At 47.4% G+C, this 23,004-nt stretch overlaps 1 protein-coding gene across 1 annotated transcript in view; it reads right to left on the bottom strand.

The window, feature by feature from the left end:
- Positions 1 to 2,573: 2,573 nt before the first annotated feature.
- Plpp3 (phospholipid phosphatase 3) overlaps positions 2,574 to 23,004 on the bottom strand; it is a 77,723-nt gene continuing 57,292 nt past the window's right edge. The window contains exons 5-6 of the mRNA XM_052716120.1: positions 17,741 to 17,917; positions 2,574 to 4,412 (exon numbers count right to left, since the gene is read on the bottom strand). Coding sequence (XP_052572080.1) covers positions 4,287 to 4,412; positions 17,741 to 17,917 — 303 coding nt within the window. The 3' untranslated portion in view covers positions 2,574 to 4,286. The remainder of the gene's footprint in view (positions 4,413 to 17,740; positions 17,918 to 23,004) is intronic.

A 23,004-nucleotide genomic window follows, 5' to 3' on the forward strand; every position in this document is an offset into this window, starting at 1 on the left:
CGGGCCTGTATTGCTGCTGGGTCACACTGATGTGCTTATCTAGGACTTAGAAAGTCATTAGTAAACACTTTAGTCAATGAATACCTGAAATTGTTTGTGTCTGAATCCCAGTTTTCTCCCATGTTAGAGGTGTCAGCTAAGAAAGAGTCTTTACTGAGCCTGTTCGTCCCCACTTCAGAATAATATGTTTTCAGTAACTCCAAAAGCCAAAGACAGCATTTTAAGCTTCTCTGAACTTGAAGCCTGTTTAATTGGTGGTTACTAATGGTCACGTGGCTTGGTTACTCGGCTGCTGGTTAACTGGCTCAACAGGGGCTATGTTGTCCCTGAGAGGAAAGGAAGATGCAGGCAGGGTGAGGCATGCTTTTGACGCAGAGCATCTCAGACTGGTTTCAGTGGGTTCCTCGTGTAATTCTGGTTCATAAAGCTTTGAGGTTACTGATGTCTGACCGGGCATGCATTGAAGTGAGCCTTGTGGAGATACAGTGGGGACAGTGCACACCTCAGCAGAACCCGAAGGCTTATGGGACAAAGCTTATTATACAGATGAGTCCCCTGGGGATTTTACCTATAGGAAGTGTCCTGTTCTGCAGGTTAAGGTTGAGGAGGGTCTTCTACTTCAAAGTTTCTACCATGCTGCTCGGGGATGCAAATACTGTTGCTGTGTGGACCACACTTTGAGAATCAAGGCCAAAGGCCCTGAAGCAGGGCTATTTTTTGAGGACAGTTCAGCACCATTGGAGGAGAAGAGATGAAAGACTCATCATCTCAGGTGTCTTAGATTCTAAAAGCACCAGCTCTTCTCCCTCCCTGACACCGGGAAGTCCTCTTGTCTCTCTGAACCTTTGCTCTTCAGACTTGATATAAGGCTGGAAACGTTAAAATGTTGCTGGCTTGGGCGGTGGGGTGGCCTGAGGGCAGCAAATGGCAGGCTGATCTCAGAGGCAAAGCTAGGAGCTGTGTGATGTGTGTGTGTGTATACACCAGGAATTGAACACAAGGCTTCAGTACGCTAGACAAGTACTGTATCCCTGAAGGCAGGCTGATCTCAGAGGCAAAGCAAGCTAGGAGCTTCATGGGGTGTGTGTGTGTATACACCAGGGATTGAACACAAGGCTTCAGTGTACTAGACAAGTACTGTACCCCTGAGCTATCCTTAGCTCTCTCTCCCCCTTTAATTCAGTACCTGTACCGTTATACTATGTATGTTCCCATCATGGAGTTTTGGGAGCACATAGCTTGAGTTTTATCAGGTCACAGATTGTTCAGGTCCCTGGAATCTGAACCTTGTGTTACAAAGCACAGGGAAATTTAGTAGCAGATGGAATTAAGTTTTCTAATTAGTTGACTTTAGCATAAGGAGATGATTTTAGATGATCCAAGGGTTCAGACAATCACCAAGATGCTACATATGGAAGAGGAACAGAAGAGAACAAGAGAAGACAAAGTGAGGAGGAAGAGGCCCGTAGCCAGGGAATGCAGGTGGTCTCAATGTGGAGGCCCACAGAGGTTTCCTAGCAAGATCTGAGCTCGCTTTATCCAGTAGGGCTGCATTAGAGGATGGCTTGAGCACATGTGTGGTTACCAGGTGATTGGAAAGCGTCTGCACTTGGCTGTGCTAGGGGGGAGGTCTTTTGCTCCACCCCTTGGCATTCCTATAAAAGGCCTTAGATGAGACAGAAGGGGCTGGTGGATAATGATCCAGACCCTCCTGAGGCTATCCTGTGTTTCTGTTTCTCTCCCCTCTATCCTTCTAATATCTCTTGTCTCCCATTTCTCAAGAGTACCCTGTCATAAAATGTGGGAGCCGGTCTCCCAGCTGGGCTCCCACACCTTAAGAAGCTACAAAAGACAGGAGCTCCTCTAAAGAGTCCTGCCCAGGAAGGTAACAGATTTGTGTTGTTTCAACTCCCCAAGGTGTAGTAATTTGTAATTATTTTTACAGCAGCAAAAATAAACTAATGTAAAGCCTGTCCTACAACATACTGGCAGGCTCTTAGACAAGTTACATCATCTGCATTCCACAGCATCCCTCCTTTCTCAAGCTAAGAACTGCTCTGGGATGTAAAAGGACAACCAGGCAGAACAGGCTGGCACACAGATGCACAACACAGGTGAGCTTCCTGCTTCCTTTTTCCTTCTAGGTAGGGGGTTGCCCAGGGCAGGAGAGGGGGAACCCAGGGCCCTTGTCAATATAGCACCCTCCTCCTTTGATATGGGCTGTGGGAAAGAGTCTCCCTTAAGCTCCCCAAGCCCACTTTATCTAGGGAAGTCTCCGTATCTATCTTTGGGGGACCCACAGCTCCCACCTCCCACATGAAAACCCTTGAGAGCACAAAAGCCCTTTTAAGAGGCTGGAAATGAGAGCCAGCCCCCAGCCTCCCTCTGCAAACAGGCTTCAGAGATGAAAGAGCAGCTTCCATATCCTGCCTCTGCAGTGACCATGCTGTCCCATTGAGGCAAGCCCACTCTGAGGCCTGCTCACAATACCTTTCTCTTCCTATCTCCCACAGACCCCCACCCCCACCCCCCAAACAAACATCCCCCAAACAGTCCAGGCATCAGTGCCTTGGTTAGTCATGTTATGAGCTTTTATTGAAAAAGCACATTTAATACACGTTTAGTTTCGCAGATACACGTTTTCACTTTGTATGCCACAAAAATCTTTGAATATTATTCTCTTTACAAAACGGAACCTTACAAAAATACTGACAATTTAATGTTTTTATACAGTTTTTCTCTAGTTGCAGTTATTTCTCTCCTTGTAAAACAACAGCTACCACTGAACTATGATAGTTTTAGTTGAGATTTAAAAAAAAATAACTCAATGCTCCTTTTAAGCAGCTAAAGTCAATAACACAGGTCGAGACACAGTTTATGATCATAGTGGATATAGCTAAAATTGTTTCAGACATAATATCTTACATAGTTAACCTTTAATGTTTTATACATTATTTATATAATATTTATATATAAAATCATAGCTTGCTATATGTTGAAATGAAAGGACAGAGTCTGTGGAAGGACGTGCATGTGGTTGATCCATATGGTTACGTGTAGCCCTTTGAAAGATTTGAAAAGCACTTGTCTTCCTTCTTCCTTTCCTCGGAGGTTCGGCAGAAGGCTCTCTGTCTACTGTCTAGAACGGGACCTTGCTTGGAAGGACACTTGTGGATAGAGGGTGAGGAAAAACTCTCTACGCAGATTTAACCCATGTGTTCCGCCCAGCAGAACCCACCAAAGAACTGTCCCAGGGATCAACCCCGAGACAACAGTGCTTTACACAGCAAGATCAACTCCTGCAAAGGCCTTCTGGCTCCCTATCTTGAAGGGTAGCCTTGCAGGCATGAGACTGTCTGCTACGCTGGCTCTCTGATCCCAAGGAGCCAGAAAAGATGGTTCGTGTCTTCATTCTGCCCTTTCCCTCCTGTCTCTTTACTGAGGCTCGTTTGATCAGCCAAAGGGCTACCATGCCTGTGCTCATCCCTGGCCCTCACCTGACATCCCAGTAGGCACCCAGGAAGGATCTCAAGGGGACAGCAGTAACCGCAGTCTACCATTTCTACGTGTGCAAGTGCCCAGTGACTGATTGATCCTGCAATGGCAGTTCCGCGTCACAGTATGGTGCGCCAGAAGAAGACACCCTCCGTGTCTTCTGAAATTGTGCTATTTCTGAAGTTTACTCTTCCACAAAGGGTCCCCCAATCTCTAAAAGTGAGGGCCTGTGGTTGTTAGCCTGGGGATGGGGGAGAGATGACAGAGGCCTCAGGGTCTGGGGTCTGGATTCGGGATCTGATCACTCTGAGCCAAAGTGCTCATTCCTGGTATTTCAAAGCGCAAAACTTCCTGGAACCAATGTCACAGTAGAGTGGGGCAGGCAGAGGGGTTGATTCGGTGCTGGTTCGAGCCTTGTGTGCTACATAGGAGCTCGAGCTGTTCTCACTGGCTTGGGATTTCTCGGGTCACAAAAGGTGACCACAGCCCCTGCTCAATTATTCTAGTGTTTTGCTCCTGACAAGCCTGTGCTCACTAGAACATGAACACGTAACCAGCTGTGCTGCCGGGACTCAGGACTCTGGCACTGTTGTCTCCACACAGGCCAACAACCTATTTTGGAAGGCCACAAGATAAGGCTTTTGTTTTTTTGTTTGTTTTTTCTTTAAATGTTTTCAAAATCCATTGGGCAAAAAGCTTTTCCCTACATTCTACTGTCTGATGAGATTGGAGAGCAGCAGGAACATGCTGTCAGCAGTCACTTCAGAGGAACCACTGTGGAGCTGCAGCACCTACACCATGTTATGGTGGTTGTTCCTGTCGATAATGTCCACAGGTGACAGGATCTCCTTCCTGATAGCAGGGGCAGGCAGCGAGAGGGTCGTCTTAGTCTTGAAGAGATCAGACACGAAGAAGACCTAGGGTACAAATCGGAGATCCAAATCAGTCAATGCCTAGTGTGGCCCGGGAACAGGCCAAAGGGACAAACAGTTATAGCTCTTTCATCAGGGAAAGGGGGTCAATCAATATCTTTAACTCTCCAAATGGGGCGGGGCATAGAGGTCATATCTTCTAGCAATCACTATGCAGACAGGAAACTGAGGCAATGACTAGCCTGGTCTGTGAAAGAGTAGACCCCACTTATATGGACTTTGAGTCAGTGCTATGAATTTGGAACTTAACATTTCTGATTTCTCAAGGCAAATGTGTTATGAAAGATAAGTTCCCAACCAGGGAAGTACTCATAATTACTCAGTTATTAATCCACACCACTTTCCTTTTTTTACAAAGGAATCCGGAGTGGGGCCAAAAGAGATCAGCCAGTACAAACTCTGATCAGCAGGTGTTGGAGCAAGGAAACAGTGATGACCACATTTTCCTGAAAGCCCCATGATATCGACCATCTGAGCGGGGAGGGGCCGAGGAGTCTTGACACCGAGAGTCAGCAAGGCACTGGAAGGAAAGGTCAGTGGACAAACCTCCTGCTCTCATTCCCAGCATTCTTCCTCCTCCCCAGCATGTGACCTTCCTGCATCTTTCTCATAATGATTGGGAAACATTTACAAAACACCCACTTGCAAGATGGCTCAGACGCGGTTGCTGTCTGAGTGAGCTTTTGATGAAAGAGTCAAGAACCTGATGAGCCTCTCAGGGAGCAAAAGTAAATACACAGACCCAGCCTGAGCTATTCAGCAACAGGAGTTTGTATTAAACACTCCATTGTAAGCGGCAGCTGTCAGTCACGTCATTTAATAGGAGGCACACAACTGGGAGTGAAATACATGAAGATCCTGGCTGGGGACATAGCTCAGTGGTGCTTACCTAGCAGACACAGGTCAGATCTGCAACACACACACACATACACACACACACACACACACGCACGCACGCACGCACGCACGCACGCACGCACGCACGCAGTTTTCTGTGTCCCTCAGCTTTCGGAGCTGAAACTGTTTTGCATTGTCTACACAGCACTGTGACTTCATTCTGATCACTTAATAGGAAGATGAAATTCTTAATAAGAAGTCACCAAACAGTCTCTACAGCCAGGCCCTGGCTACAGTCAGGCTTTGGACTGTTTGCTGAACTGATCTTCACAGTGTTCATTCTGCAGTAGCATAGAAATCACCAGAGAGCTGTAAACATTCTAAGAAAAGGCAGGCGCTGCTGGTCACTTGAAGAGCGGATAGAGTGGCCCCAAGATAAATGTGCAATAGTCCTGCTAGTCAGCACCAAATCCTTTGTACCATTTAATTTAGAGCATATTTTAACAACTCAGCCATTTCTATTTTTTGTTTGTTTGTTTTGTTTTGTTTTTTTTTTGTTGTTGTTGTTGTTTTGTTTAAAAGAGAGTTGGGGAGGCCAGGCTGTTCCTATGCTACTAGAAGAAAATGAAGTATGAGCCCCCAAATGTAAACCCCTTAATAAACACACAGCTTGAGTGTCAGTGAAGGAGCCAAGGAAAAAGTGAAACCTTTACCCCTTTCCTTTTCAAGCTGTGGTACAGGAAGTGTTGTCTTCTAGACAGAGTCAAGCTGGGATGTGTGGGGCAGGCATTAAAAGCTACCTGTTTACCACTTGCTGGAGGCTTGAGGCTCCCCTGCTGGGGAGTCCTTTACACACGAGAGGAAGAGACTGCAAATGCCCCTGGTAGATGTTCGCACACACGTGTTCGCTACCGGTCAATGTGTTCAGCGCCTAAGCTTGTCATTCCTTTTCTTACGTCAAGCCCTCCCCACTCTTCTCCATATCTCCGGCTACACTAGAATGACGTCATCACCCGCCAGGTGCAGAAACAGTAGCCAATTCTCTACCTGAAAATTAGCCTCCTTTCATCTTAGCTGTGTATCCCAGGAAGACAGAACAATGTCTCCGTCACTGGCTCTCCCCTCCACTTCCTTAGCTTCACAGTGAGAATATTCTCAAAGCCTGGCCTTAGAGACCTTCACCCAGATTCCTTCCGTCTACCATGGGCAAATACAGAAAAGAACAGCTCCACCATGCCCCACAAACGCTCATCTCCCAGTCTCATTGGATGGGCTCATATCCACTACATACGAGTATTTGTTTCCTGAATGGTCTTGAGAAGGCCTATCCTGTCTGCAACACAGTTCATGAAGATGTGTCTTCCCTTCATGCTCTGGACTGCAGCATGGTTAGTGGATGAAGGCCTATCCTGTCTGCAGTAAAGTTCATGAAGATGTGTCTTCCCTTCATGCTCTGGACTGCAGCATGGTTAGTGGACCTAGACTAACCCACCCGTTCTCATGTCTGCTAAGATTTGCTTCATGAGGTTAGTTCAGCTCCTTGCATTACACTACAGCACTTAATTTATCTGTGTATACACCGGGTACTCAATACATGTTGGCTGTTGAATTTATCAAATGCTCTCTACTTTCTGGGAAATAAGCACTGTGGCTTTGGACCACAAGTGCATATACAACTGAGCCCTGTGGGAGGTGGGGGCAGGGACACACACTGAAATGGCCACATGTACCCAGCCAAAGGACACAGGGAAAGCTTGAGCCAGACCCAGCAGCATCCTTCCTACAGCCCTACAGCTGCACTTTGCCTTTGGCAAACACTTTTTGGGAATCAGGAAACATGATCTTGTCAAGACTCAAATAGGGTTCAGTCTTCCTGATGCTTGGACAGCAGAATCAAAAAGAGAACCATCAGAGGTGAAAAGGCCTTGGCTTGGAGATGCCCCATTCCCTCCAGAAGATGATTTCCTATCCAGAAAGGGAAGTCAAAGGCCCAGCTTGGGAATGCTCTGCCCAGATTCAGAGCTGTGGCTGGACCACAAGAAACACCCACTCCCAACCCACAGCCCTGTTCCACAGTTCCCTGCTCTCTGAGAAATAAAATCCCAACAAATGAGTAAACAAGACCCCCCAAATAGCCAGCTCCCAACACTGCCCAGAACACTTGCCTTCAAGTTCATTCTGATTCTTGGGATTTTATAAGCTAACAATTTTGAGAAAAAAAGAATGAATGCAATCAACAAACACCTATTAAGCTCCTAGTGTGCAGTAAGCTCTAGAACATAAAAGGCAAGATAGAGAAGACAGAGTTCTTTGCTCTGCAGGAGCTCAGAAGCAATGCAGGAGAGAGCCAGGTAAACCGCTAACCATACATAATACTGTGGTTAAAAAATTACATTATACTTTATTTTGTGTCCATGTGGGTGAACATGTGCACACTACAGCATACACGTGAGGCAATGGACAACACAACTTGCAGTTCTCTCCTCCTGCTATGTGGGTCCTGGGTACCAAACTCAGCCTGTTAGGTGCCTTTATCAACAGAGGATCTCACTGGCTCCAATAATGCTCTGTTTTAAGGACCATAATAGAAGGAAGCACAGAAAATGAAGCATTTAACCCTGACTGAAGGGTTGAGAATAATGGGCTTTAGGACCTGGTGCCAAGGACAGATATTTGAGCTTGGCTTTGAAGACTCAGGTGGGGGAGTTGGCCAGGTGGTGAATGGCAGAAATGTTGTTACAGGCAGGGATCACAGTCTGCAAAGACAGCATGGCAGCATGTTCAGGGATTGAAGGAAGCTCCGTAGGGCTAGGACCGAGAGATCAGTGATGCTGGAGAGAAGAGGGCCCCATCTTTGGGCATATTGAGATATCTTTTGACTCCAGGCATCATTGTGAAGGGAAGCATCACATTGGAAGAATGGGCATTAAAACCAGAGAAGGAGCCAGAGGGCGCAGCATGACTGAAGGCGGCATAGCAGTGTGGAGAAGAGGCAGTGAGGACATGGAGAAGGACATGGATTCTGAGATGCCCAAGAGGGGGCGACAGCTGACAGAGATGGGGGAGTGGTCTTAGGGGGAAGCAGTGGATTTCTTTTAGTTCTGTTTTCAACTCCAAACACCTCAGCACTGGTTACAACACAAGCTGTTAAAATCGAGGTGATTCTGTTGGATGGCTTTCTTCAACCTTCTAATACTTGGGTCCCTAAGGCATTGTCTTGGGGAAGTGATTCTGACCTACTGCTGAGTTTGAACATTGGCCATTCTGTGATCGGATGCAAGGGCGGAAGATGACCCGCTTTGCCCAAACACTCTGGACAATGTCACTCTTCCTCCAGCAGCAAGGCTACACACAAACAAGGTAGTTCTAGGAACCCACTTACATGATGAAGAGATAAGAAGCTCACAGTGTGAGGCCCCCTGAAAGGCCCGCTCACTGTACTGCTGCCCTCGTCCGCCTCATCTAACCAGAGGGACTCATAAAAAGCTTTGCTCTCTAAAGTAGACAGACTAATTTTTCAAATCCAAGTCTTGCCATTATTGGGGACACAGTACCTTCCTCAGGGGGTTACAGGGTACAAATGTGGGATAGTGTCTGATGCCCAGAAAGAAACTAGTCAGTGGCAGCCATCATCACTGGCCGGTGTATTCAATGCCTAGTTATATAAAAATTACTTATTTTCTCTGTTCCTAATGTGGAAAGACAAGAAAGAACTAGAAAAAGTACAATGGCAGGCACAGGGATGAATGTCTGTAATACCAAAACTCCAAAGTCTGAGACAGGAGGATCAAGTTTAAAGCCAGCTTCTGCTGGCTATGTATGTAATAAAACATTGGTGCAAATATCTATATCTATCTATCTATCTATATGTAGAGATAGATAGATAGATAGATAGATAGATAGATAGATAGATAGAAATGACAGACAGCACACATATGAGGCAGATACAGATGCAAGCTGGTTACAGAGCTGAGTGGATGGGAGTTTTCCATACGACAGATAGGATCTACTTGCAAAGGCCTACAATTTCTAGGGCTATTTTGAGGAGTGAGTCAGCATACTGGCAAAAGGCTGTTTTTGATGTCTCATCACGAATCTTCACCTGCTGTGGAGATGCCAGCCACCCCTGGGGCACACAGCCCCATCCTGCTGGGATGTTGCCCAGCACGAGACCACTGAGAGCCAGGCAGGCCAGAAACGGGAAGTCAGTCAGCAACCCGGCTTCTGCCTCCACTGCGGTGGGTGGCTGAGTCAGCAAACCTTGCTAAGGCATTTGGCTCAGAGCATATCGTGGCAGTGAACTCGACTTGCAATGTTCAGGAATCCTTGAGGGTTTCAACTCCTGAGACTATGGAAGTGAGTGAGCTCCTTGAAAGATAGGAATCATACCCACACATGCGGAGACTTTTAGAAGCCCCCACCGAGTCTCTATACCAGCATGGGACAGAAAACATAAAAGCCAGAGAATTTTAGGATCTTAGATGTAGATGAAAACATGAGCTGTCTGTCTGGTCTGGTATTTCACCAAGTGCAGTCCTTAAACCACCTGCTTCAGAATCACCTGGAAGCTTCTCAAGAGAGCAGATGTCTGAGCATCTGGGTGTGGACTGGAGTTTGCACTTTACCAAACATTATGGAAGTCTGTGGTATAGATGAAAGCTAAGAGAACAGTGGTGGACAGTGAAGGAGGGGAATGGGGGGGGGGGGGGCTCAAACTCTCCACCTGCCATCGCCCTGACTGGTGCCCCGCAGCTTGTCTCCTTGACAGACGCTCCTTCATCGGCCCCTGAGAACCTCCAGAGCGGCCCTCACCTTCCATTTGCTTCTCCTACTGCACTGTTAATAACCCTCCATTTTCCTGTTGCAACACAGGCTTTGATGTGTGATCTTCTAAATGCTGTATCATGCCTCTCTTTCCAGACCGTGAGCTACTCCAGGGCAAGGATTATGTTGAGTCATCGGGAGCCCAGAAGTTGCGGCCCAGGATAGAAGCTGGCCACCTTCCAGGTAAGTACAGACACTGGGGCTGCCTCTCTTCTTACACTTTCAGAAGTAGGCCTTGGCCTGGGAACTTCCTTTCAGGTTTCTAGTACACCATACAGAGACATCTCTCAGACTAAGGAGAGGACTTTCTTTGGGGAAGAAAGCCCTGGGAACTGACTCACCCTCATGGTCTAGTACAGTAAGTAAGCGCTGTCTGAGGAAAAATTACCATTGGCAGCCTGGTCTTTTGACTACAGGGGAATTACTCAACTGTAGTCATTGCCTTCTAACCCCAATCAGAGGCTTTCAGCGGCTGCTGGCACAGTGAATCTGCCAGTGTCTGTGTTGAGTGTCACCCTGGTGCATCTGAGAGGGAAGGAGCGTGATGGGGGAGGAGAGTGGTGTGCTGACTGTCACACAGCAGGGTTCTCACCACCCTGCTTCTCTTGCTACACCATTGACCCAGGCTAGGCCACACTCCTGTGCAGTCCAGAATTGAGTGAAGAGCTTCTCTGATCATCTACTGTTACTTAAATAAAATTAAAAAAAAAAATACTGTGATTGGAGAGATGGCAGCAGTTAAAAGCATGCGCTGTTTTTCTGAGGACCTGGGTGCAGTGCTCAGCACCCACATGGCAGCTCACAAATGCCCTCCCGTTCCAGGGGATCTGACACCTTCTTCTGGCCTAAGGCAGAAGGGCACCAGGCACCCATGTAGCACACATAGATACATCCAGGCAAAATACTCATACACAGAAACTAAAATTTAAACAATTAAAACAACAACAACAACAACAATAAAACAAGAGCACTTGGTGTTCTTGTAAAGGACCAGAGTTTGGTTCTCGACACCCACATCAGGCAGGTCACAACTGTCTCTAACTCCAGCTCAAGGGGGATCCAACAGCTCTCTGCCACTGGCATCCCTATGCATGTATATTCCCTCTTATCACTCAAATACTCATAATTAAAAGTAATAAAAATAAATCTTTAAAAAAAAATCTAAAAACTAAACTGCCTTCCCAGAATCACCATAAGTCTTGAATGGAGTAAGAAATGAGAAAATGCCTGGTAGCTGTGATGGACTGTTCAAACCCTACTCAAGTTACTATGATTATGGACCAAGAACACGAAGGAAATTAATCCTACAAAAAGAATGAAGAAGGTTTGGAGAGCTGGGACCCTTCTGAAGGAGAACAGGGCTCTGCTTTGCTGAGAAGCCTCCCAGAAGGTTCCTTAGGTTATCATGAAGCTGGAGTCTGTAAGGACTGACCCAGAAGGCTACTGATCAACAGTGGATGCTGGATCTAACAGGAGCTGGGGCCCAGGAACAGGGTACCACTGGGTAACAGAGAACTGACAAAGGCCATTCTTCCCAGACAACCCCTGATTTTGAAACCAAAAGGAAGCAGGGGTAATGATCACCAAGCTCAGCAGACCGACCATCCCACAAGTTTCCCTGGTCTGCATCTCCAGGGTCAGAAGCTACACTGTGTTCTCTCACTCATCTCCTTGCCTTAGTGGTATTCCTTCTACATAAAGTTCACATCCTCCCCTGCTGTGCCTTACAAGAAATGCCCACTCATCTTTCAGAAGTCACCTCCTCCAAGAGTTCTTCCTAGTCCCCACACACCCTCAGATGTTCATTGTCCCTAACCTTTGTAATCCTGGTTGGTCTACAGTATTGGGTACCACGCTGGCACCTGGGCCTATCGACTGTACTTGCTTATTTCTAAGTCTGCTCCTACTACATCACTGTCGAGCCATTAGCAAGTTACAAGAACAGTTAGGGGATCACCACCAGCATTTTGAAAGATAAACTAGAAACTGGTAGGCATAACCTGCTAACAGGTCAACTAGCAAGCGCCAGGCGCCAGGCTTCTACCTCATCCCTCTCAGCAAAGGAACAAAGAAGATTCTCAATGTACTGTGCAAATTGTGGAGTGCTGTAAAGCTACTGTTAGCATCTCCCGAAGACTTCCTTTCTTGACCACATCCACGTTCCTGCCTACCTGACAGTGGGGAACTAGGGAGCAAGGTCAACTTGGGGCTCTACTCTGGGACGTTTGCAGGGCATGAGACATTAGCTCAGGGATGTGGGTGTCACTTCTTCCTTTCCTCTGGACATGGACAACACTGGAATACATCCGGAGGGAATGGTGGGTATCTCCTACTAGAGGAAGAAGACCTACAAATTCTTGGGGGAAGAAAGCACGCTTACTCAGTGCAGCTGTCTTCACTTCTGAAACAAAACAAGGGACCTGGGATCAATTCTGACTCTGTGTGGACTTGGGCGTGTGCTGGGCTCTCTGCACTGAGCTTCCTCCCACAAGGCTACCGTGGCTGAACTCTTCCTCACACGAGCATTCTTGCCCCTCACTCTTCCCAAGGTCACTGCTCTGGGGCAGAGACAAAGAATGCCCTCGCCCTTCCCTGCATCCTGGAGGAAGACAGCAGGCACAAAAGAGCAATTGCGGGTGGGGGCCACACCCCCAGGAAGAGAACACCAGGAAAGACCGCTGTGTGTTTATAAACCTCGGGAGCAGCTGCTTCCTCTACTGAACCCGCAGCCATGGAGGCCTGCCCTCCACTGACCCCTCCCAGTGCCCCCCTAATTTACCATCTGTTAGAGGGTCAGTAAGGAGGTGACCAGATATGCAAGTTGTCACTAGACAGGAAATGAACTGATGTCCGCCCCTTTGTCCCACTGCCTGGTTGAATCCAGCCAGGTACAGGGTTTGAAGCTTTGGTAGGGGGAGGGGCAGCTGTGTGCAGGTAGGAAGGGCAGGGGCCAGTGTAGCAGCATTTGGCTCTGTTTGTCTGTCTGCTCCGTGCACCTGTAGGTCTAATCAAATGAAATGAAAGATAACGCATGTCTGTTTGTCAGCGAATGTCTCCTCTTCTGTGCTCTGGGTGTATGTCGGCTGGAGCCTTCTGCCTTGTTCCTCTGTCCCCAGCCAGCAAAGGTGTGCCTTTGTGTGCTGTCCTGTCTGACTGAGTTCTAGCTTCTAATTGCATCCAAGGCACTGTGGAGCTCTGTTTTAATCGGCTTCCATCGTCTTCCCTTTCTGGAAAGCATTCAGTTAGCGAGCAAACTAAACCCACTCTCCTTGGGCATATCATGTTTGTCTAGACGAGTCTGCTTGCTATGACAAAAGCAGCCTCCAAAGACCTGGATGAAAGTGCTGACTGTCAGGCTGCTGTCCAAGGCTCTTCAGGGCCTGAACCAGGACCAGGGCAACATACTAAACCACGGGGAGACTTAAGGGCGATCACCCAATTTAGGGTACGGCCAGGTAGACTGCACCACCTGAAACAGCCGGCCCAACTTGGTTATACAGACGCTGCCCCACCGAATAAAAGATGGAGAGCTACAGGGCCTCAAAGTTTAATTCACAGATAAAGAATCTAGGATCAGAGGGGAAATCCCACCCAAGGCCACAGCTCATTCATCATTCATGATCTCCCCAGTGCTGATCAAACAACCGATCTACGTCAGCTACCACACCAGGCACCCAGAATAACCACAAGATTGAGCCATGGATTCTGCTATTAAAACATTGGCGATCTAGTTAAGGAGGCAGACACATGAGCAGGTAACTGACAGAAAAGGCCAAAGCCATGGCAGAGCAAAGCACTGGGGGCTGGGGGAACACAAAGAGAAAGTTGGACAGTTCTAGCTTTAGGGACTGGGGAAGGTGTGGGGGGCTGAACACTGGTCCCTCAGGTATCCAGAACCCACTCTCCAGATCTGTAATGATATTATCCCACACCTGACTAAGAAGACTTTGCAGATGAGATTAAGGTAAGGCCATGGAAATGGACACATGATCCTGGGCTATCAATGTAATCAACATACCTGAGGAGGGGCAGGCAGGGGAAGAGGCTATGCCCCAAGGAACACAAGGACGCTATAAAAGACAAGGAAAACTGACCCTCCCTTTGCCCTCTCCATGGAACACAGCCTTTCCACACCTTGATTATAGCTTAGTGAGAGTCATCTTTGATTCCTGATTCCCAGGACTTAAAGAAAACATCTGCGCTGTTTAACAGCTGTATTGTGGATTGGGCTTACTTGTTACAGCAGCTATGGATGACTCATACAAGAGGTTTCACTAGAGATGAAGTGGAAGTGAACTGTGCTCTATCAAAGGGAGTGGGCAGTCATGAAGGGTAAGAGCTCAGTGTTATAAAATAAGAAGTGTGGTATGCCAGGAGGTGAGGGAGTGTTGGGGGCGAGGGAGGTCTTAGAGTGATGGCTTTGTGTCAGATCTGGCTTCTCTGCATCTTCTCTGTGTGTCTTAATCCTTCTTGACTCCTGTATGAAACTGTATGAAAACAGTTGCCACAAACAGTGAGTTCTCCACAAACATTAGCAAACCCACACCTCTGCTCAGGCAACAAGAGGCCTCAGAGGCTTGGAAGTAGAGGTTTTCTGGCAGAGGAGGAAATGGATTCTGAGCATTATGTGGCTTGTGCAGTATTATATGTTCTCTTTCTCTGGAACCTCCTGACTCCGGGAGATGTCTCTGTATGTCAAGAATCTTGATACATAGTAGGACACGCCTTTAAGCTCAGCACTCAGGAGACAGGGGCAGGCAGATCTCTATATGTCTGAGGGAAGCCTGGCCTACATAATGAGTACCAGGCCAACCAGGACTACACAGTGGGATTCTGTCTTAACAACAACAATAAATATCATGGATATACTGTTGTGGAATATTTGTTTACACTGTGAAGATGTGTCTTTGCCAAGGCACCTTCCGATTGGTTTAATAAAGAGCTGAACGGCCAATAGTTGGGCAGGAAGAGGCTAGGCAGGACTTCCTGGGAGAGAGGTGGAGAAATGCCAGCAGATTCAGAGCAAGTTAGACATGCTGGACTGGGGAAAGGTAAAGAGCCACGTGTCAGATCATAGATTAAAAAATATGGGTTAATTAAGTTATAAGAGCTAGTTGGAAATAAGCCTAAGCTAAAGGCCAAGCTTTCACAATAATAAGTTTCCGTGTTGTTATTTGGGGGCTGGTGATCCAAAAACAGTCTGACAAGAAAGCTTGCTACAATATATCCCATCTATAAGTGAGAAGATCACTTGTGTTCCCCAGGATGCACTGATCTTAAGGGACACTTTTGTCATATGGTATAAAGCAGAGCAGAGGTCAGAGGCTACAGCCTAGAACACTAGGGCTCCCTTGCACATGGGAGCTGATAGAGCTGAAACCCTACAAGGCAAATAAATGTCCTCCACCCTCTTGGTGGACCCCGGGCTAGACACCCAGTGTCCTCATCGGACACCCCCTCGAGGGCCAGCATCTCTGACTCAGTGCAGCAGCTGAGGAGCTTCGCGTCTGTCTTTCCTTGTAATCAAAACCAGGACCACACTATCCAGCATCTCTGTGGGAAAGGACACGCTGGCTTCTTTTTTCCCTGCTGAGCTTTCTTCCACTGAGCAACCAGCCACAACTTCCAGAGACTTCTCTGCCCTGGCTGGTCAGATGGTTTAAGCAAACCAAATCTCTCTGCCCTCGCAAGCTAGTGGGACCAGAAGTCCTGGCTGTGCACCAGGTGGAGTTAGATATCAAGAAAAAAATGGTCAATGAGACTGAGTCCCTGCCACCCCATGTTGACAGGTAAAAGGGAATATCTGTCACCTCTTCCCAAACTGTCTACTTGGCGAAAAGAAACTTCCAGACTCAAAAGGCTAACCGGATCAGCCCAAGGCTTGGGAAGGCCCCTACCACACACTGAAATGACACTCTTTAAACAGCTGTCTACACAATTTCTGCCCGAGGTAGCTCTGGCTGGCCCGGTGTCTGGTGCCCTTCCCCCACTACTAAGCACCGAGGGCATGGCTGTGAGTCATTCTCGAAGCAGCTCTTTGGCCTTGGGTGACCCAAGTCAGCTCTCAAAGCCTAAGTTACCCCATCAGTGCAGTGGCCCCATGTGCCTCAAAGAAGTCACAGGGCAAAGTATCCAGAGAGGCGCCAACAAACAGTAGGTGCTTTACAAACCCCGGGTTCAAATTCTCAGCCCACGGTACAGTCACCAAGAGCCAAACAGGATAAAAGTCAAACTCCCAGATTTCCTTCTGGAAAATAAGCCTTCATTCTCCCGGGTTTTGTCTAATTGCCCATGGCCAGTGCTCTGGAGTTGCAGTATAAAAGAGAGGAAGGCCAGGAATGATCCCCACACCTTTTAATTTTTTTAATTGGGGGTAAGGGAGACTCCAATTATGGCGCCCACGCTGAAAGCAGCCCAGCAGCAGGCTCCATGGGCTGCCTGCCCTCCTGCTGAGAGCAAAGCTCAGGAGGGTGCAGTTACCCTGCGGTGCAAACACCCATCCCCCACTGTCATCACAGATTAAAGGGCCAGGCACCAGGGGACACGCTGGAGGGTGACAGCTGCTCTGGGTAACAATTGGCTCTCCTAATTTGCTTTCTCTTCTGGAGGGAAAGACACACACACACACACACACACACACACACACACACACACACACACAGCAAGCACACATTGAAGACAGCCATCAAGACACTAGTCTTCCAGCCAGGCCTCCTGCACCTAAGCAGTCATGCGGGTCAGGTGCTTCTTTCATTATGTCCACTGTGTCTACTTTGAGCATCGGCACACTGACACTGTGCTGCTGACCACACTGTGCCGGGCCTTTGCCAACCTGCTGAGGCCCCATCCATGTGTCCACTGCAGTCCCACTGAAGTCCTCGGAATTGACTTCCTACGGCATTGGGGTGAGCACCTCTAAGAAGAGCCTTAATACCAAAGAGTGTGCACACTCAGCATCTGGAATGTAGGAAAGAGGCAGGAAAGGCAGGGAGGAGGAGGCTCAGGGAGATGGAAAACCCTATCCCACCTTCACAAGAATCAGGATGAAACGTGTAAAAAAAAAAAAAAAAAAAAAAAAAAAAAAGCCATCCATCTGTTTTAGGGGGAACCAATATGTGGCCCACCCCAAGTTCAATCTCGATGGAGTTCTGAAGATCTGCAAGGTCCTAGGCCAGGGGAGGGTTTCTCCTTCAGCAAACCTCTGGTTCTCTAGCCAACACAGACCAAAGTCCCTGGAGATCATAGAAGGGTATAGAATTTCCAAGAAGCAGAGAACAGCACTGACTAACTAGTGTCTACCATAGCTGTGCATGAACAGGCTGTGTCAGGAGATGGTCATGCTACCAGTTACTCACATGTGTGCTTGTGCAACATTCTAGTCTACTGGGATCACACACAGAGTCAGGTGGACAACATCTAAGCTGTCTTCTAATTGCAGCATTCTATAAGCCCAAACTAGGTGCTCACGGAGAAGAGGATTCAAAGACCCTATCAATCGATTCTCATCTACCGATGAGGTGCTGGCTCTTGGGACACTAGGAAGAGAAGAGGAGTGAAGACTCCACAGTTTCAGTCACTGAGCTGGAAACATTTAACAAGCCTCAGTTTGGGGCTTCTGTTTGCAGGCTAAGGCTTGACAAAGGGCTACTTACTATGCAGCAGGCCACCAGAGCTCCTTGGGCAAATCCTGCCAGGACATCGCTGGGATGGTGTTTGTGGTCGGATACACGTGACAGTCCCGTGTAGAAGGCCATCATAAGCAAAGTGAACTGCAGGAGAGGCCGGAGCAGGCGGGCCCCTCGCCAGGTGAAGCGGGCCTGAAGGTATAGCTGAAGGAAAGAGATAAAAGAGATGCTAAATAACTTCTCGTTCATAGACTCTAGAACACCAGGCCAGCATGCTCTACATCTTTGCTAAGGAACTATCTAGACTTGGTGTGATAAACTGTGGATAGAGTATTTAACTTGGACACCATGCCAGCCACTGATCTTTAGTTTTACAGCATAAAAAAAAATGAGTTTATTTAGAGGGATAAGCTAAAGAGTAAGAATAAGATAGTACATATGAATGGTTTTTGCATACTGCTAGTCACACAGCAAGCATTTAATTAACATGACTTTCCTCTTATCTTCTGGATCTACACTACTTAGAGAACAGTAACCAAGGCCTGCAAAGGCTTTGCTTGCTGCAGGATTGATAATGATTTTCTAACACATCTGTGAGTTTTCTCGGGGATTACAGCTGCACAGTCCTTAGGGACCAGCAACCCCCTGCCACAGCAATGAAATACCAAGGAGGCTTTGAGTAAGTTGTCCTGACACTCCCAGCAAGGGGATGTTTCTGCTTTGAAAGAAAGTAACTCTATCCAAGAGACGTTTCCAAGTCATCCGTAGGAACCCGGATTCTGAATCAGCAAAGGAGGAAACATAAACCAGCCAGACAATGCCGGGCAACTTTCAAGGGGAGGTTGACAGATACTGCGCACTGGGTGGGGTGGAAGAGTAACCTGAAGAAAACGTAAGAAAAAGACAAGAAAAGAAAAGGAAAAAAAAAAACCCACCCCAAACACCACCTCTGGCCCAAGGAAAGTTGAAATGACGTCAACTGGGTATTGTCCCCTCCGGAGTTATCTTGCTAGAGTTTCCGCTTTAACCTCTGGGCACAACTTACTTCCCAGGTTCCTGTGGGAACTTGGGAAATGAGGGGGAAGAAGCAAGAGGAACAAGGGGGAACTTCCGACTACAAATCAAAGCAGGGGAGAGGCCAGGGGAAGGGAAGAGCAAAGGGAGGGGCTGCTGCCACACGGCAGACCCGAGGTAGGGGCAGAGGCCAGACCTCCCTTCCAGAGACAATGGGGCACTTTCCTTTTGGTGACCAGGAAGGAGCATGCCAAGGGCCAGGAGGCCTGGCTGAGGCGACGGAGAGAATGGAAGATCCCAGAGGCAGTTGGGCCGTGCAGGGAGCCTTCTCTAGGACAGAATGCTCAACTACTTGGAAAACACAAGGCCACCCATAGAGAACAGCAGGTGGCCCTACCAACATTTTGAACCAGAGTCTACTATTAGGAAATTTAAAAGTACTAAATGAAAAACTAACAAGAGGGTGTACTATTGTTTGCTGTGAAGCAAATTTAAGAAAAATATCAATGGGTTTCTCCTACAACAGCAATAACCAGTTAAAACCTAAAAGAAGCAACAAAATCATCATCCCAAAGGCGAAGACAATTAATACAAATAAATGTACCCCAAACTTCCTTTGTGAAGTAAGAGGCATAAAGGACACTTTGAACAGAGATCTAGAATCTTTGTTTACAAGAACAATGAATGTATAATGTATAAATGAATGTATAAATTCAATTAGCATTTGATGCACATTCTAGAACACCTGGAGAATAAAACTGGAAATTTCATTCTCAAGAAAAAACCCCAAAGAACAGAACCATGGACTGGTAGATGTTACGATGTGTGCTAAGGACAGAGAAATGAGACGTCATCTCCACTCCGTATAGAGTTATGGGTACAGTAAACGTACTAATGTGTCTCACAGACACCATGTAAGTAGGTGGAGGGCAGCTAGTGTCATTGCCACTAGGATGATGGACTTGAACCATCAAGATGGAAGACTCTTTGATGGAAGTTAAGGGAGAATTGTGAGGGCAGAGAGTGCAGTACTTCCAATAGTCCAACCTGGCTGGAGAGGAGACAGTGTGAGGTATAAGGAGAAATAAGGTTGCAGAGGGTCTTGGGGATCAAGCCAGGGAATCTGCCCTTTGTTGGGCAGAGCAATTTCTCTCAAACTGTATTCCACGAATACTAAGGGTGTGACAATAGAGACTGGTGAATGCTCTATACTAAGTCCTTAGTTCTGTCACAACGCTTATAAAATTATTAAAGGGTTTGAATCCTTGGGGGGAAAAGGCCCATTAGCCCGAAATTACTTATTTGAAAGAATATCTACCTATTAGAGGGTGAAGCATTAGAAATTTGAAAAATGGCTTTAAGCAAGGCACCAAGTTGGATAATCTAGATATTTCATGTGGAGTATAGACAGCATTGGGTTACCATAGGCAGTGTAAATGTCATGGTGACTCTAAAAGCTGTTGGCCACTCCCTCCTTGACACCAAAAGATCCTGCCTTTAGCCCAGCATGGTGCCTATAATCCAAGCAGGAAGCACAGACAAGCAGATGGTGAGTTCGAGACCTGCCTGGATTACATAGGGTCTCACTATGGGAGCCAGGATGGAAGTCATGATGGTCTCTCGGTGACCCAAAACAAGTTTCAGGAAAAAGGGACACAGTCTGTGTGCCCACTCAGGCTTGCCTACCTCCAGCTACTCTTGGCAGTGGACAGACGGGTGAATAACAGAAAGGACACAGGTTTTCATCAGAAAGCCCTCATGCCTCAGTTTCCTTTCAGGTGAAGGAGCGCAACAACCATTGTCTTAGAGGCAGAGGTATGGATTAGTGGGCCACACAGATAGAGAGGACATAGCACAGCATACAACTCAGTCAGCGCAAGGTTTTATTCTTTAATCACGCTCTTTAAGCACCTCTAAGATTTTTCAGTTTCCTTCACTGAAAAAGCTACAGACCTCGGAAAGCACTTGTGCAGAATCCCACCCTTCCCCTTGCTTGCTGCCTGCAGACTTAGGTCACAGGCCTTGGAAGCCAGGGTGGGGCAGAGGAAGGGTGGGCTTCCCAACCGGACAAGGCGACATCTCCCCTGCCACTGACTCAGGCTTCAGGCTGGGGCTCCAGAAAAGAAAAATCTCATACTGGAGCGGAACTGGGGAGGAGACAGGCTTCAGAATAGCTCCAGGAAGAGAGGAAGGGAGTGCTTGTGAATGAGAACAGAGTATGGGCCATGGGAAAAGAATTCCTCACACGGACTGGGAATGACAACCAGCAGATGCAACTTGTGCCTCCATATCCATCAGGAATTAGAACACTGCGGAGCAATGGCCTCATGGTCAGGAATGACTCTGATGTCCACAGTGGAGACACCCTTTTGCCTTGACATGATAGTTATTCAATGACTGAGACAATCTTTCCAAAACAAATAAATTACTAAAGAAAGACCTTGTGCAATGACCTTCTACTTAATGGATGCATTTGAAGTTAGTTAGGCAGTGGCAATAGGCTTTGTGGTTGATAGTAGGAGCCACCACACCTACCAGCGCCACCACTAGATGGATGGGATCTCCAGGTGCCTAGCCCAGTCCCCAAGAGCCGACTCGGGACTGCGGTTCAGGCCTCAAGAGGTTCTCTACACATATTCTGGAGCTTAGGGACAGTAAGTAACTCTGGAGGCTCCACTCAATCCCAGTTCACGGTACTGGTCCAAGTTACTCAAGAAGAAGACGTTAAACCCTGCTAATCACAGCGTTGCTTTGCATGCCTCCATCCTGAACCAAAACAGACTCTCCCAGTTATCAGAGAGGGCCTGCAGGAAGAGCTTCAGCAAGGTCCTCAGCACTCAAAAAAAAAAAAAAAAAAAAAAAAAGATGTTTAGGAAAAGAATAAGGAGAGCTGGACAAAACCAGGGTGAGTTACCCTAACCACATCCAAGCTACTGCTGACATCCTGTCCTGCCTGCGTTTGTTTCTCTCTGTGAAGGACTCCGGGCTGAGGAACCCACTCACTGAGCATGAGTGGGACCCTGTGCAAGAGCCCGAGCTCTGGAGCAAGAACAATTGGATTGCATGTGTGCGCCCCAGCTAAGCCGCTCTACTTTTCTGAAGTTCTCTGTTCTCCTACACAGCCCAAGATGTGCTCATTTTTTTTTAAAAAAAGTATTTCTGTTTATTTTCTGTGCATAGGTGTTTTGCCTGCATGTGTGTCTGTGTGAAGGTGTCAGAACTGGAGCTGGAGTTACAGGACAGTTGTGAGCTGCCATGTGGGTGCTGGGAATTGAACCGGGGTCCTCTGGAAGAGCAGCCAGTGCTCTTCATGGCTGAGCCACCTCTCCAGCCCTCAAGATGTGCTCATTTTTAAAAATGTTGCAAGCGTGTGTTGTGTTCAAAAACTGGAAAGACACACACCAATGAAATGCGTTCTGTGACTGAAAATAAGAGTACTAACAATACTCCCGTGTCCTAACGATTTTCCTTGCTGGTACTGAGGTTGCGTTTCCAGTTGTTAAAACAGAACTGCTGGTTGGGGGTGTGAGGAAGATTACAATAAAGGTAAGGAGGCTGCCTCTCCCCCGACCCCTGAAAGAAATGCATATGGAACCTTGGCACCCACATGGGCATCCAGAAACAGAACTCTCTCCCTGGCCCTAGCTTCACAACTGGGGTCCTACAGAATTGGAATTCTAACAAGATCTCCTTATGCCGAGTTTCAGCCTGGTGCTGTCTACCTGGGTCTGAGCCTGGTGTGTGAGCCATGCTCTAAGGCTCCCTAATTCTTGCTAAGTCATTTGTGTTGCCTGCTGTGATTTGCATACTGGAGAAACAGGCCTGTGCGGTCCTCTCCCTTCCTCTTGGGACAGGTGGGTTAATAGTAAAAAGGCAGCTTTCCGGGAGGCTGCATAGGTCACCCACACCCATAGAGAGACACTTTCTCATTCTCTAGTCTCCTCCTGGGCTCCCTACCTGGCCCGGGCTCATGTGCTTGGCAGAATGTCACATGATGTAAACCAGTTTCCCTCTGTAGAGTTATTAAACTGCTTTGAAGACAAAAGATTTTTTTTTTAACTTGACCCTTTCTTCCTTTCCAGAAAATCAAATCTCATTTTTCCATTACTGTCAAGAGAAGGAGAGAAAATGACCATTCTGCCAAGCACTGAGTTAGACACTGGGCTAGAAGCTTAATTACCAGCAACTGCCACAATCATCATGTTAGGTGGACACCAGGGTGCCCATGGCACAGATGAAAAGACTGAGGCAGAAGAGGCCGTGTTGCTCAAGGCACC

Source organism: Peromyscus californicus, unplaced genomic scaffold (genome assembly GCF_007827085.1).
Source record: "Peromyscus californicus insignis strain IS unplaced genomic scaffold, ASM782708v3 Scaffold_5__1_contigs__length_169319896, whole genome shotgun sequence".
Taxonomy (NCBI): Eukaryota; Metazoa; Chordata; class Mammalia; order Rodentia; family Cricetidae; genus Peromyscus; species Peromyscus californicus.